This window comes from Bombina bombina, chromosome 3 (assembly GCF_027579735.1).
Source record: "Bombina bombina isolate aBomBom1 chromosome 3, aBomBom1.pri, whole genome shotgun sequence".
NCBI lineage: Eukaryota > Metazoa > Chordata > Amphibia > Anura > Bombinatoridae > Bombina > Bombina bombina.
Window position 1 is genome coordinate 597791937 of NC_069501.1, and position 23023 is coordinate 597814959.

General features: G+C 37.3%; 1 protein-coding gene across 2 annotated transcripts in view; it reads left to right on the forward strand.

The window, feature by feature from the left end:
- The window catches only part of LOC128653727 (NIPA-like protein 3), an 80308-nt gene that overhangs the window by 7356 nt on the left and 49929 nt on the right, over window positions 1-23023 (forward strand). For both annotated transcript variants that reach the window (XM_053707189.1, XM_053707190.1), the window contains exon 2: window positions 5703-5995. In XM_053707189.1, the coding sequence (XP_053563164.1) occupies window positions 5912-5995 (84 nt within the window). In that variant the 5' untranslated portion in view covers window positions 5703-5911. The remainder of the gene's footprint in view (window positions 1-5702; window positions 5996-23023) is intronic.

Here is a 23023-nt window from a genome sequence, read left to right on the forward strand (position 1 = left end):
AGAGGCAGGGGGAGAGTGTCTGCTCTTTTTACTATACAGCCACTTTCAGTGGGTGTTCCAGCTAAACTGGGAGCTTCTAAGTAAGTTTTTAAATGGTTTTATACTGGATTTTTATATCAGTATCTGTGCATATACTTTATAGTAGTGTCTATTACATGCAGTTATATGAACATTGGTGTATACTGTCCCTTTAAAATTGCATGCTCTAATAAATGTAATATTCTGACTGTTATGGCACTTTCATGTCTTTCTAAATTGATTCATTTTTAAATACCCCATAACAGCATGTTTTTTATTTTCTTTGCCATTTTCACCTTTATAGGCAATTTTTAAAACTGCACCATTCATCATCATTATTTTTAGACTGTTCAATAAGACTTGGGCAGTTGTTGTTTACAGCCCCAGGGGCGAAAAATCAAGTGAAAACTAGATTTACCAGTGTGCAAATGTCAGCACCTACACTCCATTACCCAGTGAGTGATAATATTACCATGTTTCAGCAGAAAAAAAATGGAAGTTCCTTTTGAAGACACAATAGGTTATTTAAAAATAGAAGTCTTTTTGTAAAGTTTTTAGTATATCATTTTTGTTTGCATTTTTAGTGGACCCGGTTTAATTTATAAGAAACAAAAAACATTTGTAGTGGGAAAATGACATGTTCCAAATCATTATAACATGGCATTTTTGCACTACTTGCTGTGGAACTTTGCAAGAGCTAAACACATATTGAAAGCCCAGCTCAAGAGCCCTTAAAGGGACACTGAACTCTCTCTGTCTATCTCTCTCTCTCTCTCTCTCTCTCCCATTTTGGTATATTCCATTTGACAAAGCCCCCTTTGTAAACCTCATACTCCAAGGTTCACTTGGGGTGGATGCCAGAGGATCATCAGGGCACCCCCCCCCCCCCCCAGGCAGAGGCAAAAGCAAATAGTGAAGATGGGTCCAAAAAAAAAGGAAATATGTTCCCAGAATTTCCAATATTGTTATGTATGAACCGGATAGTCCAAATTATAAATGTGATGGACTCCGGCTACCCCAACTGGGGTCCTTCCTATAGTTGGAACATGCCACTGTGTAACGGAGAAAAGTAATTATAGCGGAGCCCACCCAAATAACCAGACAGAACCAGTATTCGGGTGAAACAAAGAACAACATTATTGTGGAAACACACTACTTTTTATACACCAACTCATCTTGATAAGGAGTCTTATCAGACCCCCAGATCTCCCGCCATTCCCGCCCCTCCAAACAGACTGGCACCCCCCATATTGTCCATTGTCTTATAGAGTCTCGGTGGTACAGAGATGGATGATCCCGGGGGGGGAACGGCGGCACTTCCAGGGTGTCGTTGGAAAGCCCTCGGCCCCATATGTCACAGTCCAAAAAGTGACTTGATCCATGGCTGGGGGCCGGAGCTACGGGTGATCAAAAGTAATCTGAGAAGGCCAAGGGGAAGTAGGTGTTGTAGAGGGGTCAGAAACCAGTTCCCAAGGGAGCTCCCTTCCGGCAATTACCCCACCTCTTGCCCTCCTTAGGTGGTACCAATCCCTAAAAGAGCGGAGTTCTGGGGTGAAGGGCTGCTGGAGCGACCTGGTGTGAATGTTAGCAATTATTCGGGGAGGAGCAGCTGGCCGGCAGTTCCAGGAGCCCATCCGGCCGGAGAGGGGCTGGGCGGTCAGATCTTCCGTGAGGATGAAAGAACACAAAACAAGTAAAACCAAATGTCTGGGAGATAGCGAATGCTCTCAAAGCTTTAAATCCGTTGAGAAATTGGAGGGGGATAGGTAGTAGGGGTGGGGTTTAACCTTGGCAGCCTGGTATCCGTGAAAAGCAAACCAGTGCTTAAAGTGTGCAATAGAGGTACCAGACCTGAATTTAAGAGTGAAAAGGGGAGAGGCTTACATAAAGGAACATGAAACCCACATTTTTTCTTTCATTATTCAGATAGAGCATATCATTTTAAACAACTTTCCAATTTTCTTCTATTATCAAATGTGCTTAATTCTCTTGGAATCATTTGTTGAAGGAGCAGCAATAGTAGCTAGTTGAACACATCTAGTGAGCCAATGAGAAGAGGCATATATGTGCAGCCACCAATTAGCACCTAGCTCCCAGTAGTGCATTACTGCAACTGAGCTTACCTAGGAATCCTTTTCATTAAAGGATACCAAGAGAACGAAGCAAATTAGGGTTTCATGTCCCTTTTTTAAAGATCTGTTTCTACAATATCTAAGTCCATTCCGGTATACATCCACCTTGTTAGCGTTGTAAACCTCTTTCTTATTTCACGGGGGTACTTTTTCTGCAGACTCTCAACTCTCCTGAACACTCAACCTCAGTTGATCCCTGGTAGAGAGAGGAAAGACTTAAAGTGAATTTAAATGAATAAGTGCCCGTTTTTTAAAAGTACTATTAAAAATAGGGGCACTTTTCAGGGGCGGAGCTGACTGCCAAAGCGGTTGGATGCATCTTGGAAAGGCTCCTGATTCTGGCATAGTTATTGGGGTTCTTTTGCTCATTTCCCAACATATAGCTTCTTCTTTGGCTATCTAGAATACGCTATAGAATTTGATTAGAGTTTGAAAGGACTTTCTGGGACTGTGTTACCTACCTATGCTCTTTGGCAAAACCATGAGGGAAAAGGCCTATGGAAGTTGACATCCTATTACATGCATGTATTGTGGCTAATGAATCATTGGTTTAGGCTGCCGCATACTACCCCCCCCCCCCAGGATATCTGGGTTACTGAGCAGTGTTGTAAACCTGCTACCGAACTTTGTACAGCCGCTCAAGCTGTATTCATAATTGAAGCTGTAAGACGTGTTATTTAACATACGACTGACTAAGCAATATCTACAGAAGGCACCTGCTGTAAGGGGAACAAAACTAAATATGGAGAAGTGGAGACTTCAGGAACTGGAGAACCTACTATGATTATGTATGTACCTTACTCGCTTTGAGGAGGATTTCTGCTAGACAATACAGTCGATCACCAATGGGATCCCCACTAAAATCTGTAATGTTGAGGTCCCAGTAATTAATACAGAGTGGAAATTAAACAACACGCATCCCGTTCCCTCTTTTACAGGAACAGACCCTGGTGATTCGACAACGGTATGGGAGCAAGAGAATCAGTGGGAGATTGTTTGTGAGACCCAACAGGATACTGCATTTATTAAAGCTAAAACAGTATGGGAACTAGAGAATTAGTGGGCAATCACTAGCGAGACACAACAGGATACAGCATCTGCTAACACTAAAACAACATGGGAGCGAGAGAATCAATGGGCGATTCCTTATGAGAACCAGTAAAATACTGCTCTTACTACTGCACGGTCCGCACCTACTAACACAAAGCAAACATCCTTACCAGATGGAAAAAGTGAACTGCATCTCACTACACTGCAGCTGTGACAGAGATTACCGTCATGCCAGTCTCTATTCCATGGCGCACTGTTAGGGGATTTCAAGTCTGGTGAGGCTGGTAGTTGCGACAGCTGCGCTCCCCAGAAGTGATGGCCCTGCTCTCAGCTGAATTGGCAGGGAGAGGTTAGTCCACAGTCCTGTTTTGCTAATAGACGGCATCGGATGAAATCATTTGAGACAACTGATCTGCCTGCTATAACTTTCCATCTCCTTGGGATTTTTATATTATGAGTCATCCTATGTTTATCATAATGGTGGTTCTTATTGAGGAGGCCTTGCAATGACGGACGGCAAGCCTGAAGTTTGAGGCCTAATCTCACATTCTCATAATCATTGACATTCCCATATGTATAGATCCCCCAAATATATTAAGAGTTTATTGACTTTGTAAGATAGTTTAGTAAGTACAGAACCTAGATCATCTTATTTATATGGTTTTTTTTAAATCTTTTTCTATTTATGGATGTGGGACTATTGACCTTTAATTGTATTACTATTACTTGCTAGCATCCTGCAGCTCCCATGTTCGGTTTATTATGCTGCGTTTCTGTCTATTCTTACTATACACGCCACAACTGTTATTGCCCATTTGAATATTATTATTATTATTATAATGTATTTGTATACAGCGCTGGGTACAATGATAGGGGTATACAATGACAACATTTTTGCTAAAAATACAAAACATAAAACTAAACAAATCTAGTACAGGAAGAAGAGGGCCCGTACTATATTTGTTTGGTTTTATTTGATGTTGGTTCTTCTGTGGTGTTCTCACATATACTATGCATTGCTATCTATATTGCTTCTTGTTCTAATTATATCACAGGCGATAGGCACTATAGATGGAAATGTTATATATCGGGCATGCATGCCATGAGGTATACCCTGAATGTAATCCTTTACTTGCCCTAAATGTTATCTCTGATGAAGCGCATGTGCCCATGCGCGAAACGCGTAAGATAGGAGCTTACCCTGTGTCTGATGATAAGCCTGCTCCTGAATAAAACTTCATTTCATCTACCTCAAGTCTCAGCATTCCTTTTTCCTCATTCGCCTAAATGTTATTAGCCCTCTGCTATATTAGTCTCCTGTAATCCTAACTCCAATACGAATGAATGCTGCCATTTGTGAAGTTCACTGCAATACTTATTCGCAGTAGACTTATTAGTACTTTTAACTATATTGCATTTATCTCTCACTGACTAGTTCAATGTCTAAATTTTTACGTTTTCTTGTTGTTACAGTCTGTTCCTTCATACTATACTTTGGGTCAAAGTGTGGCCCTTTTGTTCTCTATTTTCCTTTCTCTCCTTGAAGTTCCCTGTTGTACAAAAGTCCTTTTCACAGGTCCAAGAGAGGCCTCTACTTATCATTAGGGGAATACATATGACACTACAGTTCACCAAAGTTTTAAGGGGATATAATGCTTTAGAAAAAATGAGGTTTATCTCCTAATAGTATATTTGGGTAATGCTTATCATGTATCTATGACATAGTATTATCTACAAATATTGTACTTTTCTGTTGTTAATTCTGGCCCCTGAATGCCCACATCATGGATCTTTTTTATTTTTTATTTATGTAATTTTGATCTACCAGTTGTGCTCTGTATCTATTAAAACCTCAATTAAAAAAAAAAATCTGGTCCACAAATTAATATAATTTGACTGATTTATATATATATATATATATATATATATATATATATATATATATATATTTTTTTTTAATAAAATTGTTATTGTTTAAAAAGATAGATAGCACCTTTACTACCCATTTCTCAGCTTTGCACAACCAACATTGTTATATTAATATACTTTATAACATTTAAACTAAATTTAAATTTCTGACTGTTTCTAAGCCACTATAGACAGCCTCTTACCCCATGCTTTTTTATTAACTTTTCACAACAAGGGAGTGCTAGTTCATGTGGGCCATATAGATAATAACAGTGTGCTCTCTCCCGTGGAGTTGTGGCTGACACTGCACTAATTGGCTAAAATGCAAGTTAATAGATAATAAATAAATAGTCATGTGATCAGGGGGCTGTCAAAAGAGGCTTAGATACAAGGTAATCACAGAGGTAAAAAGTATATTAATATAACCATGTTAGCTGTGCAAAACTTAGCAATGGGTAATAAAGGAATTATCTATCTTTTTAAACAATACCATTTTTGGAGTTGACTGTCCCTTTTAATGCAATGCAGCAGTGATATGATATGAAGTGAATTTGATGCTCACGCACCTTTCTTGTTTTGTTGTATGATGTTTAGGAAATCAGCATCATTTTGATAACTGGAAGTGGAACTGTATTTTGAAGATTGTCTTCCTGGAAATAATATTATTAGATTTAGCAGTTACCTTGACCAAGGACTGCAAGAAGATGGGTACAAAAGAGATTTATTTCTCCAATTGTTAGGTGTAAACTCCATGTCTAAAACATCTTTGAAAAATGATATAGAAGGAGAGCAAAGGGAAGAAGATGGAGAAAGATCCGAGCCTGCAGTTACAGGAGATCGCTGTCACCACGGCAGCAGCACCTGCTGATAATTTTTTTTCATATAAGGTAAGGCAAGGAGTTATAATAGTATATTAGACTTGGGCAGTAAGACTCCAGGAGCCTAGAAAGAAATATTATGTGTGTAGATACAGTATATGAAAAATAACTGGACAACAGAAAAAAAACAGAAATGCAAGTTCTGGAGTCAAGGCTGATCTGTTTCCTTGGATTTTTCAAGCCACTTGGTAATACTGCATGATGAGGGCTTTGGAACTCAAGTGATAAATTATAGATGTAATATAAAACTGTAGAATTTTATATTATTGACCCATAAAAGTGCATCTTGACCTTTTAACGCCATTCTGACTTTCTATTCTGTCCTAACCAGGGCAGGCTTTAGCGCTGTTAGGACAGAATAGCACATCCTAGCCATTTGGCTGTCTTGAAGGATTTCAATTTGTTTACATCATAACGTTGTTTCAATGTAGACAAATTAACCCTGTCATTAAAGGGAGATGAAACTCAAATTTTTTCTTTCAGGATTTGCATAGAGCATACAATTTTAAACAGCTTTCCAATGTACTTCTATTATCAAATGTTCTTCATTGTCTTGGCATCCTTTATTGAAGGAGCAGCAATTTCTATTGGTTGCTGACTGAACAAATAGGGTGAACTAATGACAAGAGGTATTTATGTACAGCCAATAATCAACAGCTATCTCCCAGTAGTGCATTACAGCTTCTGAGCCTCCTTAGGTATGTAATTTCAACAAAGGATACCAAGAGAACTAAGCATATTAGATAACAGAAATAAATTAACACTAAATGCAAAAACTTTAGACCATGCATATTGAAAAATGATCAAATGGATGAATAATACCAGCATTTTTTTAAAAAGTTCTTTTTTTTTTAAGGAGACAAAAACACCTTTGAATTATAATATTTATTTCATGTAATTGGCAAGAGTACATGAGCTAGTGACGTATGGGATATACAATCCTACCAGGAGGGGCAAAGTTTCCCAAACCTCAAAATGCCTATAAATACACCGCTCACCACACCCACAATTAAGTTTTACAAAGTTTGCCTCCTATGGAGGTGGTGAAGTAAGTTTGTGCTAAGATTTCTATGTTGATATGCGCTTCTCAGCATTTTGAAGCCCGTTTCCTCTCAGAGTACAGCGAATGTCAGAGGGACGTGAAGGGAGTATCACCTATTGAATGCAATGATTTTCCTCATGGGGATCTATTTCATAGGTTCTCTGTTATCGGTCGTAGAGATTCATCTCCTACCTCCCTTTTCAGATCGACGATATACTCTCATATTCCATTACCCCTACTGATAACTGTTTCAGTACTGGTTTGGCTATCTGCTATATGTATATGGGTGTCTTCTGGTAAGTATGTTTTCATTACTTAAAGGGACACTGTACCCAAAATTTTTCTTTTGTGATTCAGATTGAGCATGAAATTTTAAGCAACTTTCTAATTTACTCCTATTATCAAATTTTCTTCATTCTCTTGGTATCTTTATTTGAAGATTCAATGTTTTCTTACAGCGCTGAAAGTGTGGACCTATAGCTCCTGTCTATAGTGGGTCCCCAGGTGCCCACTTTTAGAAAATATGTGTCAAAACGTGGTTTAGAAAGGAGCGCCAAATCTTCGCGAGGTCTGGTGCGGTATAGGTGTGAAAATATGGTATTCTGTCTGAAAAAATGTATAGCGCTATAGCTCAGCTACAATTATGGTAGTTGTGCTGTATAGATGTGTAGGTTTTGATATCTAGATATAAGATCTAAGAGTGGCACAGTTGATACATAAAAGCATTTAATACATATTAAACATATAAAACAAGGGTGTCGTTTAAAATATATTTTAACAGAACGGCAAGAAATAATGTGTAAAAACACATAAACACATAAATATCTATAAAAACACGCGTGTTTTGCTTTTTAGCTGTATGTATAATGTCTCATAAAGTTCGTCTCATATATAGTTGTGTTGGCATAAATCAGAAAATGATAAACAATAAAAAATAATAAAAAACAATGAGAAGTAAATAATGTCCAATAATCCCTTCTCAAAGTTAAGAGATATATAAAAAAAAGGGTAAGTAGTGTCCAAAAATCCCTTCTCAAAGTTAAGAGATATAAATAGATTTTCACATGTGTATCCAAAAAATAAACTGTCCAAATTTAAGTGTTGTCCAAAAACGTGGTATAAATGAATAGTGCAAATCCAGCAGATTCAAAAGTTCTATTAAAAAAGCTTTGCAAAAAACATTTCAAAGAAACATTTAAAAAACATCAAAATGAAGGTAGATGAAAAAAAGTTCTATCAAAATATGGTGACAAAGAATAATCCGTGAAGTCAATCCAAAATAGTGATAAAGATAAGTCCAAAAAAGATGTAAAATATCCAAAAGATAAAAAACAAAAAATAAATGATTAGTATGTGCACAAACTAGTGAGAGTGATCCCAAAAAGGGGGCTTATGTGGAGGGGTTATGTTTCCATGTAGAAAAATTATTTGCTGTATAAAAAGTAAAAATAAAAATAAGCAAAAATACAAAAATATAAATAAAAATAATCCTAGGGAATCTTCAAACCCTGAAAATAAAAGATAATAACAATAGTGTAATACTGTATTATAATTCAACAATCAAGGAATAAATAGCTCACCATAGCTCTGTCAACGCGTTTCGGCCCACAAGAGAGGCCTTTATCAAGACTATAGTATGGTGTGGGTGAGCTGAAGACTTTATACCTTTCTCTAACCAATCAAATTGCATTGAAATTGCGCCAAATTTTTGCGCCAAAATTTCGCGCCAAAATTTCGCGCCAAAAATGTGGTACCGGAAGTGTTGAGCCGGAAGTGCTCATCTGTATATCAAAAAGAGTTCACATTTGTCTCAGTATCATTTAGATAAGGCTTTTATTTAAACATTGTCTATGTTTATTAAACATTGTCTATGTTGTTCCTAATGTGCTTATTCGTGTTATGTGCCTTAGTAGTTAGCTGTGGGGTCAAATGTTATGGTTTGCCGGTGTTTTTTTAACCGGAAATGGCCGCTAAGATGTAAACATCCGGTAAAGCTATATCGGATGCTATGGGTGAGGCGGAAGTGGTATTTACTCTGCACCAATCAGATCCGGAGGGGCAGAAAGCAGTTATCCCACATATAGAGCCAGTTTTACAACTTGGCATGAAATATGTGACAAATTACCGGTACGTTTCTGAACCGGAAGTAGCCGGAAAAAGTAAGATACTTTAACATCCGGTAAGATTGAGCCGGATGTTGCACTTTACCGGTCATGGTTAAACCGGAAGTGGTATGTATCCTAGCCTATTCAAATTCAAAGGGACAAAGAGTGTTAACCTTGGTATTTGTCTAGTGAACAAAATCAATGTAGGGATCACGGTACAGAGAGTGTATATTGTAAAATACACAGTTTATATATATTGGAAAATATATATATATATCGAAAAATACATAATCTAATAAATAGAGATCTAAAAACCTTAAAGGAACTTTTGGAAACTTTCTAAAAAACTTTTTAGGATAAAAATATAAAAGATATGTAGTATAAAGAAAAACTTTTTTACAATGCATCTATGATTGGTTAGAAAATCTGTAGAAGGAGTACATTTGTATCAACCTGTATTCTCTTTTTGTCATGTGCAATATTGGGTTTTGGAAGTCTTATTTTCTATCTAAATGTGCCTGGTATAAAAATTAGTTAGCCGTGTGCGCACTATGATAGGAGTTTTTTGAAATCTGATGTGGATATGAAGGAAACTTGTCTCATACAAGTATATGAATGTATTTATGTAGATTGTGAGATCAATGGGTACTTATATCGATCTAATTGATTAGTTGTCTTTTGGGGAATTGTGAATTTAAATTTGTTATGAGGTGTATTCATGTTATTGGTATTGGGATTATGTTACCTCTATACACATTTTAAATTGTGTTTATATTCTTATGAAGAGTCAGGCTTCGGTTACTTTCTAACTTATTCTGTTAGATATTTCCCAGATGGAGAGGTTGCTAAGTCAAGTGTCTCATATGCTGTTGACATATTAGGGGATCATATCTTGTTAATGTTATTGGCATCTCATATGCTGTTGACATATTAGGGGATCATATCTTGTTAATGTTATTGGCATCTATATAGTCTCTCTGTTTGGATAATAAGGTTTGTTGGAACTCATCTTATGGCTATTTGAGTAGAGCAAAAGATCTATATTAGGATCTCTAAAGCCAATCTAATCATCTTTATTTTTATTGCTCTACTCAAATAGCCATAAGATGAGTTCCAACAAACCTTATTATCCAAACAGAGAGACTATATAGATGCCAATAACATTAACAAGATATGATCCCCTAATATGTCAACAGCATATGAGATGCCAATAACATTAACAAGATATGATCCCCTAATATGTCAACAGCATATGAGACACTTGACTTAGCAACCTCTCCATCTGGGAAATATCTAACAGAATAAGTTAGAAAGTAACCGAAGCCTGACTCTTCATAAGAATATAAACACAATTTAAAATGTGTATAGAGGTAACATAATCCCAATACCAATAACATGAATACACCTCATAACAAATTTAAATTCACAATTCCCCAAAAGACAACTAATCAATTAGATCGATATAAGTACCCATTGATCTCACAATCTACATAAATACATTCATATACTTGTATGAGACAAGTTTCCTTCATATCCACATCAGATTTCAAAAAACTCCTATCATAGTGCGCACACGGCTAACTAATTTTTATACCAGGCACATTTAGATAGAAAATAAGACTTCCAAAACCCAATATTGCACATGACAAAAAGAGAATACAGGTTGATACAAATGTACTCCTTCTACAGATTTTCTAACCAATCATAGATGCATTGTAAAAAAGTTTTTCTTTATACTACATATCTTTTATATTTTTATCCTAAAAAGTTTTTTAGAAAGTTTCCAAAAGTTCCTTTAAGGTTTTTAGATCTCTATTTATTAGATTATGTATTTTTCGATATATATATATATTTTCCAATATATATAAACTGTGTATTTTACAATATACACTCTCTGTACCGTGATCCCTACATTGATTTTGTTCACTAGACAAATACCAAGGTTAACACTCTTTGTCCCTTTGAATTTGAATAGGCTAGGATACATACCACTTCCGGTTTAACCATGACCGGTAAAGTGCAACATCCGGCTCAATCTTACCGGATGTTAAAGTATCTTACTTTTTCCGGCTACTTCCGGTTCAGAAACGTACCGGTAATTTGTCACATATTTCATGCCAAGTTGTAAAACTGGCTCTATATGTGGGATAACTGCTTTCTGCCCCTCCGGATCTGATTGGTGCAGAGTAAATACCACTTCCGCCTCACCCATAGCATCCGATATAGCTTTACCAGATGTTTACATCTTAGCGGCCATTTCCGGTTAAAAAAACACCGGCAAACCATAACATTTGACCCCACAGCTAACTACTAAGGCACATAACACGAATAAGCACATTAGGAACAACATAGACAATGTTTAATAAACATAGACATAGACAATGTTTAAATAAAAGCCTTATCTAAATGATACTGAGACAAATGTGAACTCTTTTTGATATACAGATGAGCACTTCCTGCTCAACACTTCCGGTACCACATTTTTGGTGCAAAAATTTGGCGCAATTTCAATGCAATTTGATTGGTTAGAGAAAGGTATAAAGTCTTCAGCTCACCCACACCATACTATAGTCTTGATAAAGGCCTCTCTTGTGGGCCGAAACGCGTTGACAGAGCTATGGTGAGCTATTTATTCCTTGATTGTTGAATTATAATACAGTATTACACTATTGTTATTATCTTTTATTTTCAGGGTTTGAAGATTCCCTAGGATTATTTTTATTTATATTTTTGTATTTTTGCTTATTTTTATTTTTACTTTTTATACAGCAAATAATTTTTCTACATGGAAACATAACCCCTCCACATAAGCCCCCTTTTTGGGATCACTCTCACTAGTTTGTGCACATACTAATCATTTATTTTTTGTTTTTTATCTTTTGGATATTTTACATCTTTTTTGGATTTATCTTTATCACTATTTTGGATTGACTTCACGGATTATTCTTTGTCACCATATTTTGATAGAACTTTTTTTCATCTACCTTCATTTTGATGTTTTTTAAATGTTTCTTTGAAATGTTTTTTGCAAAGCTTTTTTAATAGAACTTTTGAATCTGCTGGATTTGCACTATTCATTTATACCACGTTTTTGGACAACACTTAAATTTGGACAGTTTATTTTTTGGATACACATGTGAAAATCTATTTATATCTCTTAACTTTGAGAAGGGATTTTTGGACACTACTTACCCTTTTTTTATATATCTCTTAACTTTGAGAAGGGATTATTGGACATTATTTACTTCTCATTGTTTTTTATTATTTTTTATTGTTTATCATTTTCTGATTTATGCCAACACAACTATATATGAGACGAACTTTATGAGACATTATACATACAGCTAAAAAGCAAAACACGCGTGTTTTTATAGATATTTATGTGTTTATGTGTTTTTACACATTATTTCTTGCCGTTCTGTTAAAATATATTTTAAACGACACCCTTGTTTTATATGTTTAATATGTATTAAATGCTTTTATGTATCAACTGTGCCACTCTTAGATCTTATATCTAGATATCAAAACCTACACATCTATACAGCACAACTACCATAATTGTAGCTGAGCTATAGCGCTATACATTTTTTCAGACAGAATACCATATTTTCACACCTATACCGCACCAGACCTCGCCAAGATTTGGCGCTCCTTTCTAAACCACGTTTTCACACATATCTTTATTTGAAGTGCAAGAATGTAAGTTTAGATGCCGGCCCATTTTTGGTGAACAACCTGGGTTGTCCTTGCTGATTGGTGGATAAATTCATCCACCAATAAAAAGTGCTGTCCAGAGTACTAAAACCAAAAAAAAAGCTTAGATGCCTTCTTTTTCAAATAATGATAGCAACAGAACGAAGAAAAATTGATAATAGGAGTAAATTAGAAAGTTGCTTAAAATTGCATGCTCTTTCTGAATTACAAAAGAAAATAATTGGGTACAGTGTCCCTTTAAGACACTCTCAGCTATGGTTTGGCACTTTATGTATTTATATAAAGTTCTAAAATTATGTATTGTACGTATATTTGCCATGATTCAGGTTTCAGTATATTTCCTTTTGCAGACTGTCAGTTTCATATCTGGGAAATGCATTTTTTAGGAAAATGTATTTCTTACCTGGGGTATAGTCTTTTTTCAATTGACTGTCATTTTCAAATTCGCGGGCAGAATTAGGCTTACGAGGGCACAAAATGCTAAAGTTAATTGCAAGATTTTTTTTGGCACGAAGTTACGTTCGTTGACGCAAATTCGCCATTTCCAGCATCTTAGTTGACGCCGGGTCCTTTCACAAGGTTGCGTCATCTATGACGCGAGTGTGTCGTTTCCGGACGTTTTTGACGATAAAAAATATTTTTTCTGTTTGTTGTGCGTCATACTTGGCGCCAAATATTTTCATTAATTAAGTCCCCATTCTTTTTTTCCTCCTGCCTTTTTTCTATGTCAGAGGGCTATGCTGTTTGCATTTTTTCCCATTCCTGAAACTGCCATATAAGGAAATTGATAATTTTGCTTTATATGTTGTTTTTTTCTCTTACATTTGCAAGATGTCTCAATCTGATCCTGTCTCAGAAATCACTGTTGGATCCCTGCTGCCTGATAACAGTTCTACCAAAGCTAAGTGCATTTGTTGTACATTTGTGAAGGTTATACCTCCAGCTGTGGTTTGTAATAGTTGTCATGATAAACTTTTATATGCAGAGAATGTATCCATCAGTAGTAGTTTATTACCTGTTGCTGTTCCCTCAACATCTAATGCACACGATATACCTGTAAATTTAAAAGAATTTATTTCTGATTCTATTCAGAAGGCTTTGTCTGCCATTCTGCCTTCTAATAAACGTAAATGGTCTTTTAAAACTTCTCATAAGGTTGATGAAATTTCAAATGACCAGCAACATACTGAATTATCCTTCTCTGATGAGGATCTATCTGATTCAAAAGATCCTGCCTCAGATATTGACACTGACAAATCCTCTTATTTATTTAAAATGGAGTATATTCATTATTTGTTAAAAGAAGTGTTGATTACATTAGATATGGAGGAAACTAATCCTCTTGATATTAAAAATTCTGTTTATAAACCTCCTGTGGTTATTCCAGAGGTTTTTCCAGTTCCTGGTGCTATTTCTGATATGATTTCTAAGGAATGGAATAGGCCTGGTACTTCTTTTATTCCTTCTTCAAGTTTAAAAAATTGTATCCTTTGCCAGCAGTTAGATTGGAGTTTTGGGAAAAGATCCCCAAAGTTGATGGGGCTATCTCTACTCTTGCTAAACGTACTACTATTCCTACGGAAGATAGTACTTCTTTTAAAGATCCTTTAGAAACTTGAATATTATCTAAGGAAATCTTATTTATATTCAGGTCATCTTCTTAGGCCTGCAATTTCTTTGGCTGATGTTGCAGCTGCTTCAACTTTTTGGTTGGAAACTTTAGCGCAGCAAGTATCGGATCATGATTTGTCTAGCATTTGTTAAATTGATTCAACATGCTAATAATTTCATTTGTGATGCCATTTTTGATATTATCAAAATTGATGTTAGATCTATGTCTTTAGCTATTTTAGCTAGAAGAGCTTTGTGGCTCAAATCTTGGAATGCTGATATGACTTCTAAGTCCAGTATGCTATCTCTTTTTTTCCAAGGTAATAAATTATTTGGTTCTCAGTTGGATTCAATAATTTCAACTGTCACTAGGGGGAAGGGAGGTTTTTTTGCCTCAGGATAAAAGACCTAAGGGTAAATCTAAAGCTTCCAACCGTTTTCGTTCCTTTCGACAAAATAAGGAACAGAAACCTAATCCTTCCCCCAAGGAATCTGCTTCCAGTTGGAAGCCTTCTTCAAATTGGAATAAATCCAAGCCATTTAAGAGATCAAAACCAGCCCCCAAGTCCGCATGAAGGTGCGGCCCTCATTCCAGCTCAGCTTGTAGGGGTCAGATTAAAATTTTTCAAAGATGTTTGGATCAATTCAGAGTAAGACCGCCTGTGAGAAGATTTTTTCTCTCACGCATTCCGGCAAACCCAGTAAAGGCTCAGGCTTTCCTGAAGTCTGTTTCAGACCTGGAGTTATCAGGGGTAATCATGCCAGTTCCGTTTCAGGAACAGGGTCTGGGGTTTTATTCAAATCTATTCATTGTCCCAAAGAAAGAAAGAAAATTCATTCAGACCAGTTTTGGATCTATAGATTTTGAATCGATATGTAAGAGTACCAACTTTCAAAATGGTAACTATAAGGACTATTCTGCCTTTTGTTCAGCAAGGGCATTATATGTCCACAATAGACTTACAGGATGCATATCTTCATATTCCGATTCATCCAGATCACGATCAGTTCCTGAGATTCTCTTTTCTAAACAAGCATTACCAATTTGTTTCTCTTCCTTTTGGCCTAGCAACGGCTCCAAGAATCTTTTCAAAGGTTCTAGGTGCCCTACTCTCTGTAATCAGAGAGTGGGGTATTGCGGCATTTCCTTATTTGGACGATATCTTGGTACTCGCTCAGTCTTTACGTTCTGCAGAATCTCACACGAATCAACTAGTGTTGTTTCTTCAAAGACATGGTTGGAGGATCAATTTACCAAAAAGTTATTTGATTCCTCAGACAAAGGTAACCTTTTTAGGTTTCCAGATAGATTCAGTGTCAATGACTTTGTCTCTAACAGACAAGAGACATTTGAAATTGGTTGCAGCCTGTCGGAACCTTCAGTCTCAGTCATTCCCTTCAGTAGCTATGTGCATGGAAGTTTTAGGTCTTATGACTGCAGCATCGGACGCGATCCCCTTTGCTCGTTTTCATATGAGACCTCTCCAGCTTTGAATGCTGAACCAATGGTGCAGGGATTATACAAGGATATCACAATTAATATCCTTAAATCCCAATGTTCGACTTTCTCTAACTTGGTGGTTAGATCACCATTGTATAATTTTAGGGGCCTCTTTTGTTCGGCCAACCTGGACTGTGATCACAACAGATGAGAGTCTTTCAGGTTGGGGAGCTGTTTGGGGATCTCTGACAGCACAAGGGGTTTGGAAATCTCAAGAGGCGAGATTACCAATCAATATTTTGGAACTCTGTGCGATTCTCAGGGCTCTTCAGTTTTGGCCTCTGTTGAAGAGAGAACCGTTCATTTGTTTTCAGACAGACAATATCACAACTGTGGCATATGTCAATCATCATGGTGGAACTCACAGTCCTCAAGCTATGAAAGAAGTATCTTGGATAGTTGTTTGGGCGGAATCCAGCTCCTGTCTAATTTCTGCGGTTCATATCCCAGGTATAGACAATTGGTAAGCGGATTGGCCTCTCCACCCAGATGTGTTTACTCAAATTGTTCAGATGTGGGGACCTCCAGAAATAGATCTGATGGCATCTCATATAAACAAAAAACTTCCCAGGTACCTGTCCAGGTCCAGGGATCCTCAGGCAGAAGCAGTGGATGCATTGACACTTCCTTGGTGTTCCCAACCTGCTTATATTTTCCCGCCTCTAGTTCTTCTTCCAAGAGTGATCTCCAAAATCATCATGGAGCAATCGTTTGTGCTGCTGGTGGCTCCAGCATGGCCTCACAGGTTTTGGTATGCGGATCTTGTTCGGATGTCCAGTTGCCAACCTTGGCCACTTCCATTAAGGCCAGACCTTTTTTATCTCAAGGTCTGTTTTTCCATCAGGATCTCAAATCATTAAATTTGAAGGTATGGAAATTGAACGCTTAGTGCTTAGTCATAGAGGTTTCTTTCATGTAATTAGCAAGAGTCCATGAGCTAGTGACGTATGGGATATACATTCCTACCAGGAGGGGCAAAGTTTCCCAAACCTTAAAATGCCTATAAATACACCCCTCACCACACCCACAATTCAGTTTTACAAACTTTGCCTCCTATGGAGGTGGTGAAGTAAGTTTGTGCTAGATTCTACGTTGATATGCGCTCCGCAGCAGGTTGGAGCCCGGTTTTCCTCTCAGCGTGCAGTGAATGTCAGAGGGATGTGAGGAGAGTATTGCCTGTTTGAATTCAATGATCTCCTTCTACGGGGTCTATTTCATAGGTTCTCTGTTATCGGTCGTAGAGATTCATCTCTTACCTGACGATATACTCTTATAAATATACCATTACCTCTGCTGATTTTCGTTTCAGTACTGGTTTGTATTCAAACATTTATTTGCCTTGACTCAGGATGTTCAACATTCCTTATTTTCAGACAGTCAGTTTCATATTTGGGATAATGCATTTGAATCAAATATTTTTCTTACCTTAAAGATTTGACTTTTTTCCCTGTGGGCTGTTAGGCTCGCGGGGGCTGAAAATGCTTCATTTTATTGCGTCATTCTTGGCGCAGACTTTTTTGGCGCAAAAAATCTTTTCTGTTTCCGGCGTCATACGTGTCGCCGGAAGTTGCGTCATTTTTTACGTTCTTTTGCGCCAAAAAATGTCGGCGTTCCGGACGTGGCGTCATTTTTGGCGCCAAAAGCATTTAGGCGCCAAATAATGTGGGCGTCTTATTTGGCGCTAAAAAAATATGGGCGTCGCTTTTGTCTCCACATTATTTAAGTCTCATTATTTATTGCTTCTGGTTGCTAGAAGCTTGTTCACTGGCATTTTTTCCCATTCCTGAAACTGTCATTTAAGGAATTTGATCAATTTTGCTTTATATGTTGTTTTTTCTCTTACATATTGCAAGATGTCTCACGTTGCATCTGAGTCAGAAGATACTTCAGGAAAATCGCTGTCTGGTGCTGGAACTACCAAAGCTAAGTGTATCTGCTGTAAACTTTTGGTAGCTATTCCTCCAGCTGTTGTTTGTATTAATTGTCATGACAAACTTGTTAATGCAGATAATATTTCCTTTAGTAATGTACCATTACCTGTTGCAGTTCCATCAACATCTAATGTTCAGAATGTTCCTGATAACATAAGAGATTTTGTTTCTGAATCCATCAAGAAGGCTATGTCTGTTATTCCTCCTTCTAGTAAACATAAAAAATCTTTTAAAACTTCTCTTTATACAGATGAATTTTTAAATGAACATCATCATTCTGATTCTAATGACTCTTCTGATTCAGAGGATTCTGTCTCAGAGATTGATGCTGATAAATCTTCATATTTATTTAAAATTGAATTTATTCGTTCTTTACTTAAAGAAGTACTAATTGCTTTAGAAATTGAGGATTCTGGTCCTCTTGATACTAAATCTAAACGTTTAGATAAGGTCTTTAAATCTCCTGTGGTTATTCCAGAAGTTTTTCCTGTTCCTGGTGCTATTTCTGAAGTAATTTCCAGAGAATGGAATAATTTGGGTAATTCATTTACTCCTTCTAAACGTTTTAAGCAATTATATCCTGTGCCGTCTGACAGATTAGAATTTTGGGACAAAATCCCTAAAGTTGATGGGGCTATTTCTACCCTTGCTAAACGTACTACTATTCCTACGTCAGATGGTACTTCGTTTAAGGATCCTTTAGATAGGAAAATTGAATCCTTTCTAAGAAAAGCTTATCTGTGTTCAGGTAATCTTCTTAGACCTGCTATATCATTGGCTGATGTTGCTGCAGCTTCAACTTTTTGGTTGGAAACTTTAGCGCAACAAGTAACAGATCATGATTCTCATAATATTATTATTCTTCTTCAACATGCTAATAATTTTATCTGTGATGCCATTTTTGATATTATCAGAGTTGATGTCAGGTTTATGTCTCTAGCTATTTTAGCTAGAAGAGCTTTATGGCTTAAAACTTGGAATGCTGATATGTCTTCTAAATCAACTCTACTTTCCATTTCTTTCCAGGGTAACAAATTATTTGGTTCTCAGTTGGATTCTATTATCTCAACTGTTACTGGTGGGAAAGGAACTTTTTTACCACAGGATAAAAAATTTAAGGGTAAAAACAGGGCTAATAATCGTTTTCGTTCCTTTCGTTTCAACAAAGAACAAAAGCCTGATCCTTCATCCTCAGGAGCAGTTTCAGTTTGGAAACCATCTCCAGTCTGGAATAAATCCAAGCCTTCTAGAAAAGCAAAGCCAGCTTCTAAGTCCACATGAAGGTGCGGCCCTCATTCCAGCTCAGCTGGTAGGGGGCAGGTTACGTTTTTTCAAAGAAATTTGGATCAATTCTGTTCACAATCTTTGGATTCAGAACATTGTTTCAGAAGGGTACAGAATTGGTTTCAAGATAAGACCTCCTGCAAAGAGATTTTTTCTTTCCCGTGTCCCAGTAAATCCAGTGAAAGCTCAAGCATTTCTGAAATGTGTTTCAGATCTAGAGTTGGCTGGAGTAATTATGCCAGTTCCAGTTCTGGAACAGGGGATGGGGTTTTATTCCAATCTCTTCATTGTACCAAAGAAGGAGAATTCCTTCAGACCAGTTCTGGATCTAAAAATATTGAATCGTTATGTAAGGATACCAACGTTCAAAATGGTAACTGTAAGGACTATCTTGCCTTTTGTTCAGCAAGGGCATTATATGTCCACAATAGATTTACAGGATGCATATCTGCATATTCCGATTCATCCAGATCATTATCAGTTCCTGAGATTCTCTTTTCTGGACAAGCATTACCAGTTTGTGGCTCTGCCGTTTGGCCTAGCTACAGCTCCAAGAATTTTTACAAAGGTTCTCGGTGCCCTTCTGTCTGTAATCAGAGAACAGGGTATTGTGGTATTTCCTTATTTGGACGATATCTTGGTACTTGCTCAGTCTTTACATTTAGCAGAATCTCATACGAATCGACTTGTGTTGTTTCTTCAAGATCATGGTTGGAGGATCAATTCACTAAAAAGTTAATTGATTCCTCAGACAAGGGTAACCTTTCTGGGTTTCCAGATAGATTCAGTGTCCATGACTCTGTCTTTGACAGACAAGAGACGTTTAAAATTGATTTCAGCTTGTCGAAACCTTCAGTCACAATCATTCCCTTCGGTAGCCTTATGCATGGAAATTCTAGGTCTTATGACTGCTGCATCGGACGCGATCCCCTTTGCTCGTTTTCACATGCGACCTCTTCAGCTCTGTATGCTGAATCAATGGTGCAGGGATTACACAAAGATATCTCAATTAATATCTTTAAAACCGATTGTACGACACTCTCTAACGTGGTGGACAGATCACTATCGTTTAATTCAGGGGGCTTCTTTTGTTCTTCCGACCTGGACTGTAATTTCAACAGATGCAAGTCTCACAGGTTGGGGAGCTGTGTGGGAATCTCTGACGGCACAAGGAGTTTGGGAATCTCAGGAGGTGAGATTACCGATCAATATTTTGGAACTCCGTGCAATTTTCAGAGCTCTTCAGTCTTGGCCTCTTCTGAAGAGAGAATCGTTCATTTGTTTTCAGACAGACAATGTCACAACTGTGGCATACATCAATCATCAAGGAGGGACTCACAGTCCTCTGGCTATGAAAGAAGTATCTCGAATTCTGGTTTGGGCGGAATCCAGCTCCTGTCTAATCTCTGCGGTTCATATCCCAGGTATAGACAATTGGGAAGCGGATTATCTCAGTCGCCAAACGTTGCATCCGGGCGAATGGTCTCTTCACCCAGAGGTATTTCTTCAGATTGTTCAAATGTGGGAGCTTCCAGAAATAGATCTGATGGCGTCTCATCTAAACAAGAAACTTCCCAGGTATCTGTCCAGATCCCGGGATCCTCAGGCGGAAGCAGTGGATGCATTATCACTTCCTTGGAAGTATCATCCTGCCTATATCTTTCCGCCTCTAGTTCTTCTTCCAAGAGTAATCTCCAAGATTCTGAAGGAATGCTCGTTTGTTCTGCTGGTAGCTCCGGCATGGCCTCACAGGTTTTGGTATGCGGATCTTGTCCGGATGGCCTCTTGCCATCCGTGGACTCTTCCGCTAAGACCAGACCTTCTGTCGCAAGGTCCTTTTTTCCATCAGGATCTCAAATCCTTAAATTTAAAGGTATGGAGATTGAACGCTTGATTCTTGGTCAAAGAGGTTTCTCTGACTCTGTGATTAATACTATGTTACAGGCTCGTAAATCTCTATCCAGAGAGATATATTATAGAGTCTGGAAGACTTATATTTCTTGGTGTCTTTCTCATCATTTTTCTTGGCATTCTTTTAGAATTCCGAGAATTTTACAGTTTCTTCAGGATGGTTTAGATAAAGGTTTATCCGCAAGTTCTTTGAAAGGACAAATCTCTGCTCTTTCTGTTCTTTTTCACAGAAAGATTGCTAATCTTCCTGATATTCATTGTTTTGTACAAGCTTTGGTTCGTATAAAACCTGTCATTAAGTCAATTTCTCCTTCTTGGAGTTTGAATTTGGTTCTGGGGGCTCTTCAAGCTCCTCCGCTTGAACCTATGCATTCATTGGACATTAAATTACTTTCTTGGAAAGTTTTGTTCCTTTTGGCGATCTCTTCTGCCAGAAGAGTCTCTTAATTATCTGCTCTTTCTTGTGAGTCTCCTTTTCTGATTTTTCATCAGGATAAGGCGGTGTTGCGAACTTCTTTTGAATTTTTACCTAAGGTTGTGAATTCCAACAACATTAGTAGAGAAATTGTGGTTCCTTCATTATGTCCTAATCCTAAGAATTCTAAGGAGAAATCGTTGCATTCTTTGGATGTTGTTAGAGCTTTGAAATATTATGTTGAAGCTACTAAGTCTTTCCGAAAGACTTCTAGTCTATTTGTTATCTTTTCTGGTTCTAGAAAAGGCCAGAAAGCTTCTGCCATTTCTTTGGCATCTTGGTTGAAATCTTTAATTCATCATGCCTATGTCGAGTCGGGTAAAAATCCGCCTCAAAGGATTACAGCTCATTCTACTAGGTCAGTTTCTACTTCCTGGGCGTTTAGGAATGAAGCTTCGGTTGATCAGATTTGCAAAGCAGCAACTTGGTCCTCTTTGCATACTTTTACTAAATTCTACCATTTTGATGTATTTTCTTCTTCTGAAGCAGTTTTTGGTAGAAAAGTACTTCAGGCAGCGGTTTCAGTTTGAATCTTCTGTTTATGTTTTTCATTAAACTTTATTTTGGGTGTGGATTATTTTCAGCAGGAATTGGCTGTCTTTATTTTATCCCTCCCTCTCTAGTGACTCTTGCGTGGAAAGATCCACATCTTGGGTAGTCATTATCCCATACGTCACTAGCTCATGGACTCTTGCTAATTACATGAAAGAAAACATAATTTATGTAAGAACTTACCTGATAAATTCATTTCTTTCATATTAGCAAGAGTCCATGAGGCCCGCCCTTTTTTGTGGTGGTTATGATTTTTTTGTATAAAGCACAATTATTCCAATTCCTTATTTTATATGCTTTCGCACTTTTTTCTTATCACCCCACTTCTTGGCTATTCGTTAAACTGAATTGTGGGTGTGGTGAGGGGTGTATTTATAGGCATTTTAAGGTTTGGGAAACTTTGCCCCTCCTGGTAGGAATGTATATCCCATACGTCACTAGCTCATGGACTCTTGCTAATATGAAAGAAATGAATTTATCAGGTAAGTTCTTACATAAATTATGTTTTCTCTGACTCAGTGATTAATACTATGTTACAGGCTCGTAAATCTGTTTCTAGAAAGATTTATTATCGAGTTTGGAATACTTACATTTGATGGTGTTCTCATAAATTCTCTTGGCATTCTTTTAGAATTCCTAGAATTTTACAGTTTCTTCAAGATGGTTTGGATAAAGGTTTGTCTGCAAGTTCCTTGAAAGGACAAATCTCTGCTCTTTCTGTTTTATTTCACAGAAAAATTGCAAAACTTCCTGATATTCATTGTTTTGTGCAGGCTTTGGTTCGTATCAAGCCTGTCATTAAATCAATCTCTCCTCCTTGGAGTCTTAATTTAGTTTTGAAGGCTTTACAGGCTCCTCCGTTTGAGCCTATGCATTCTTTGGACATTAAACTACTTTCTTGGAAAGTTTTG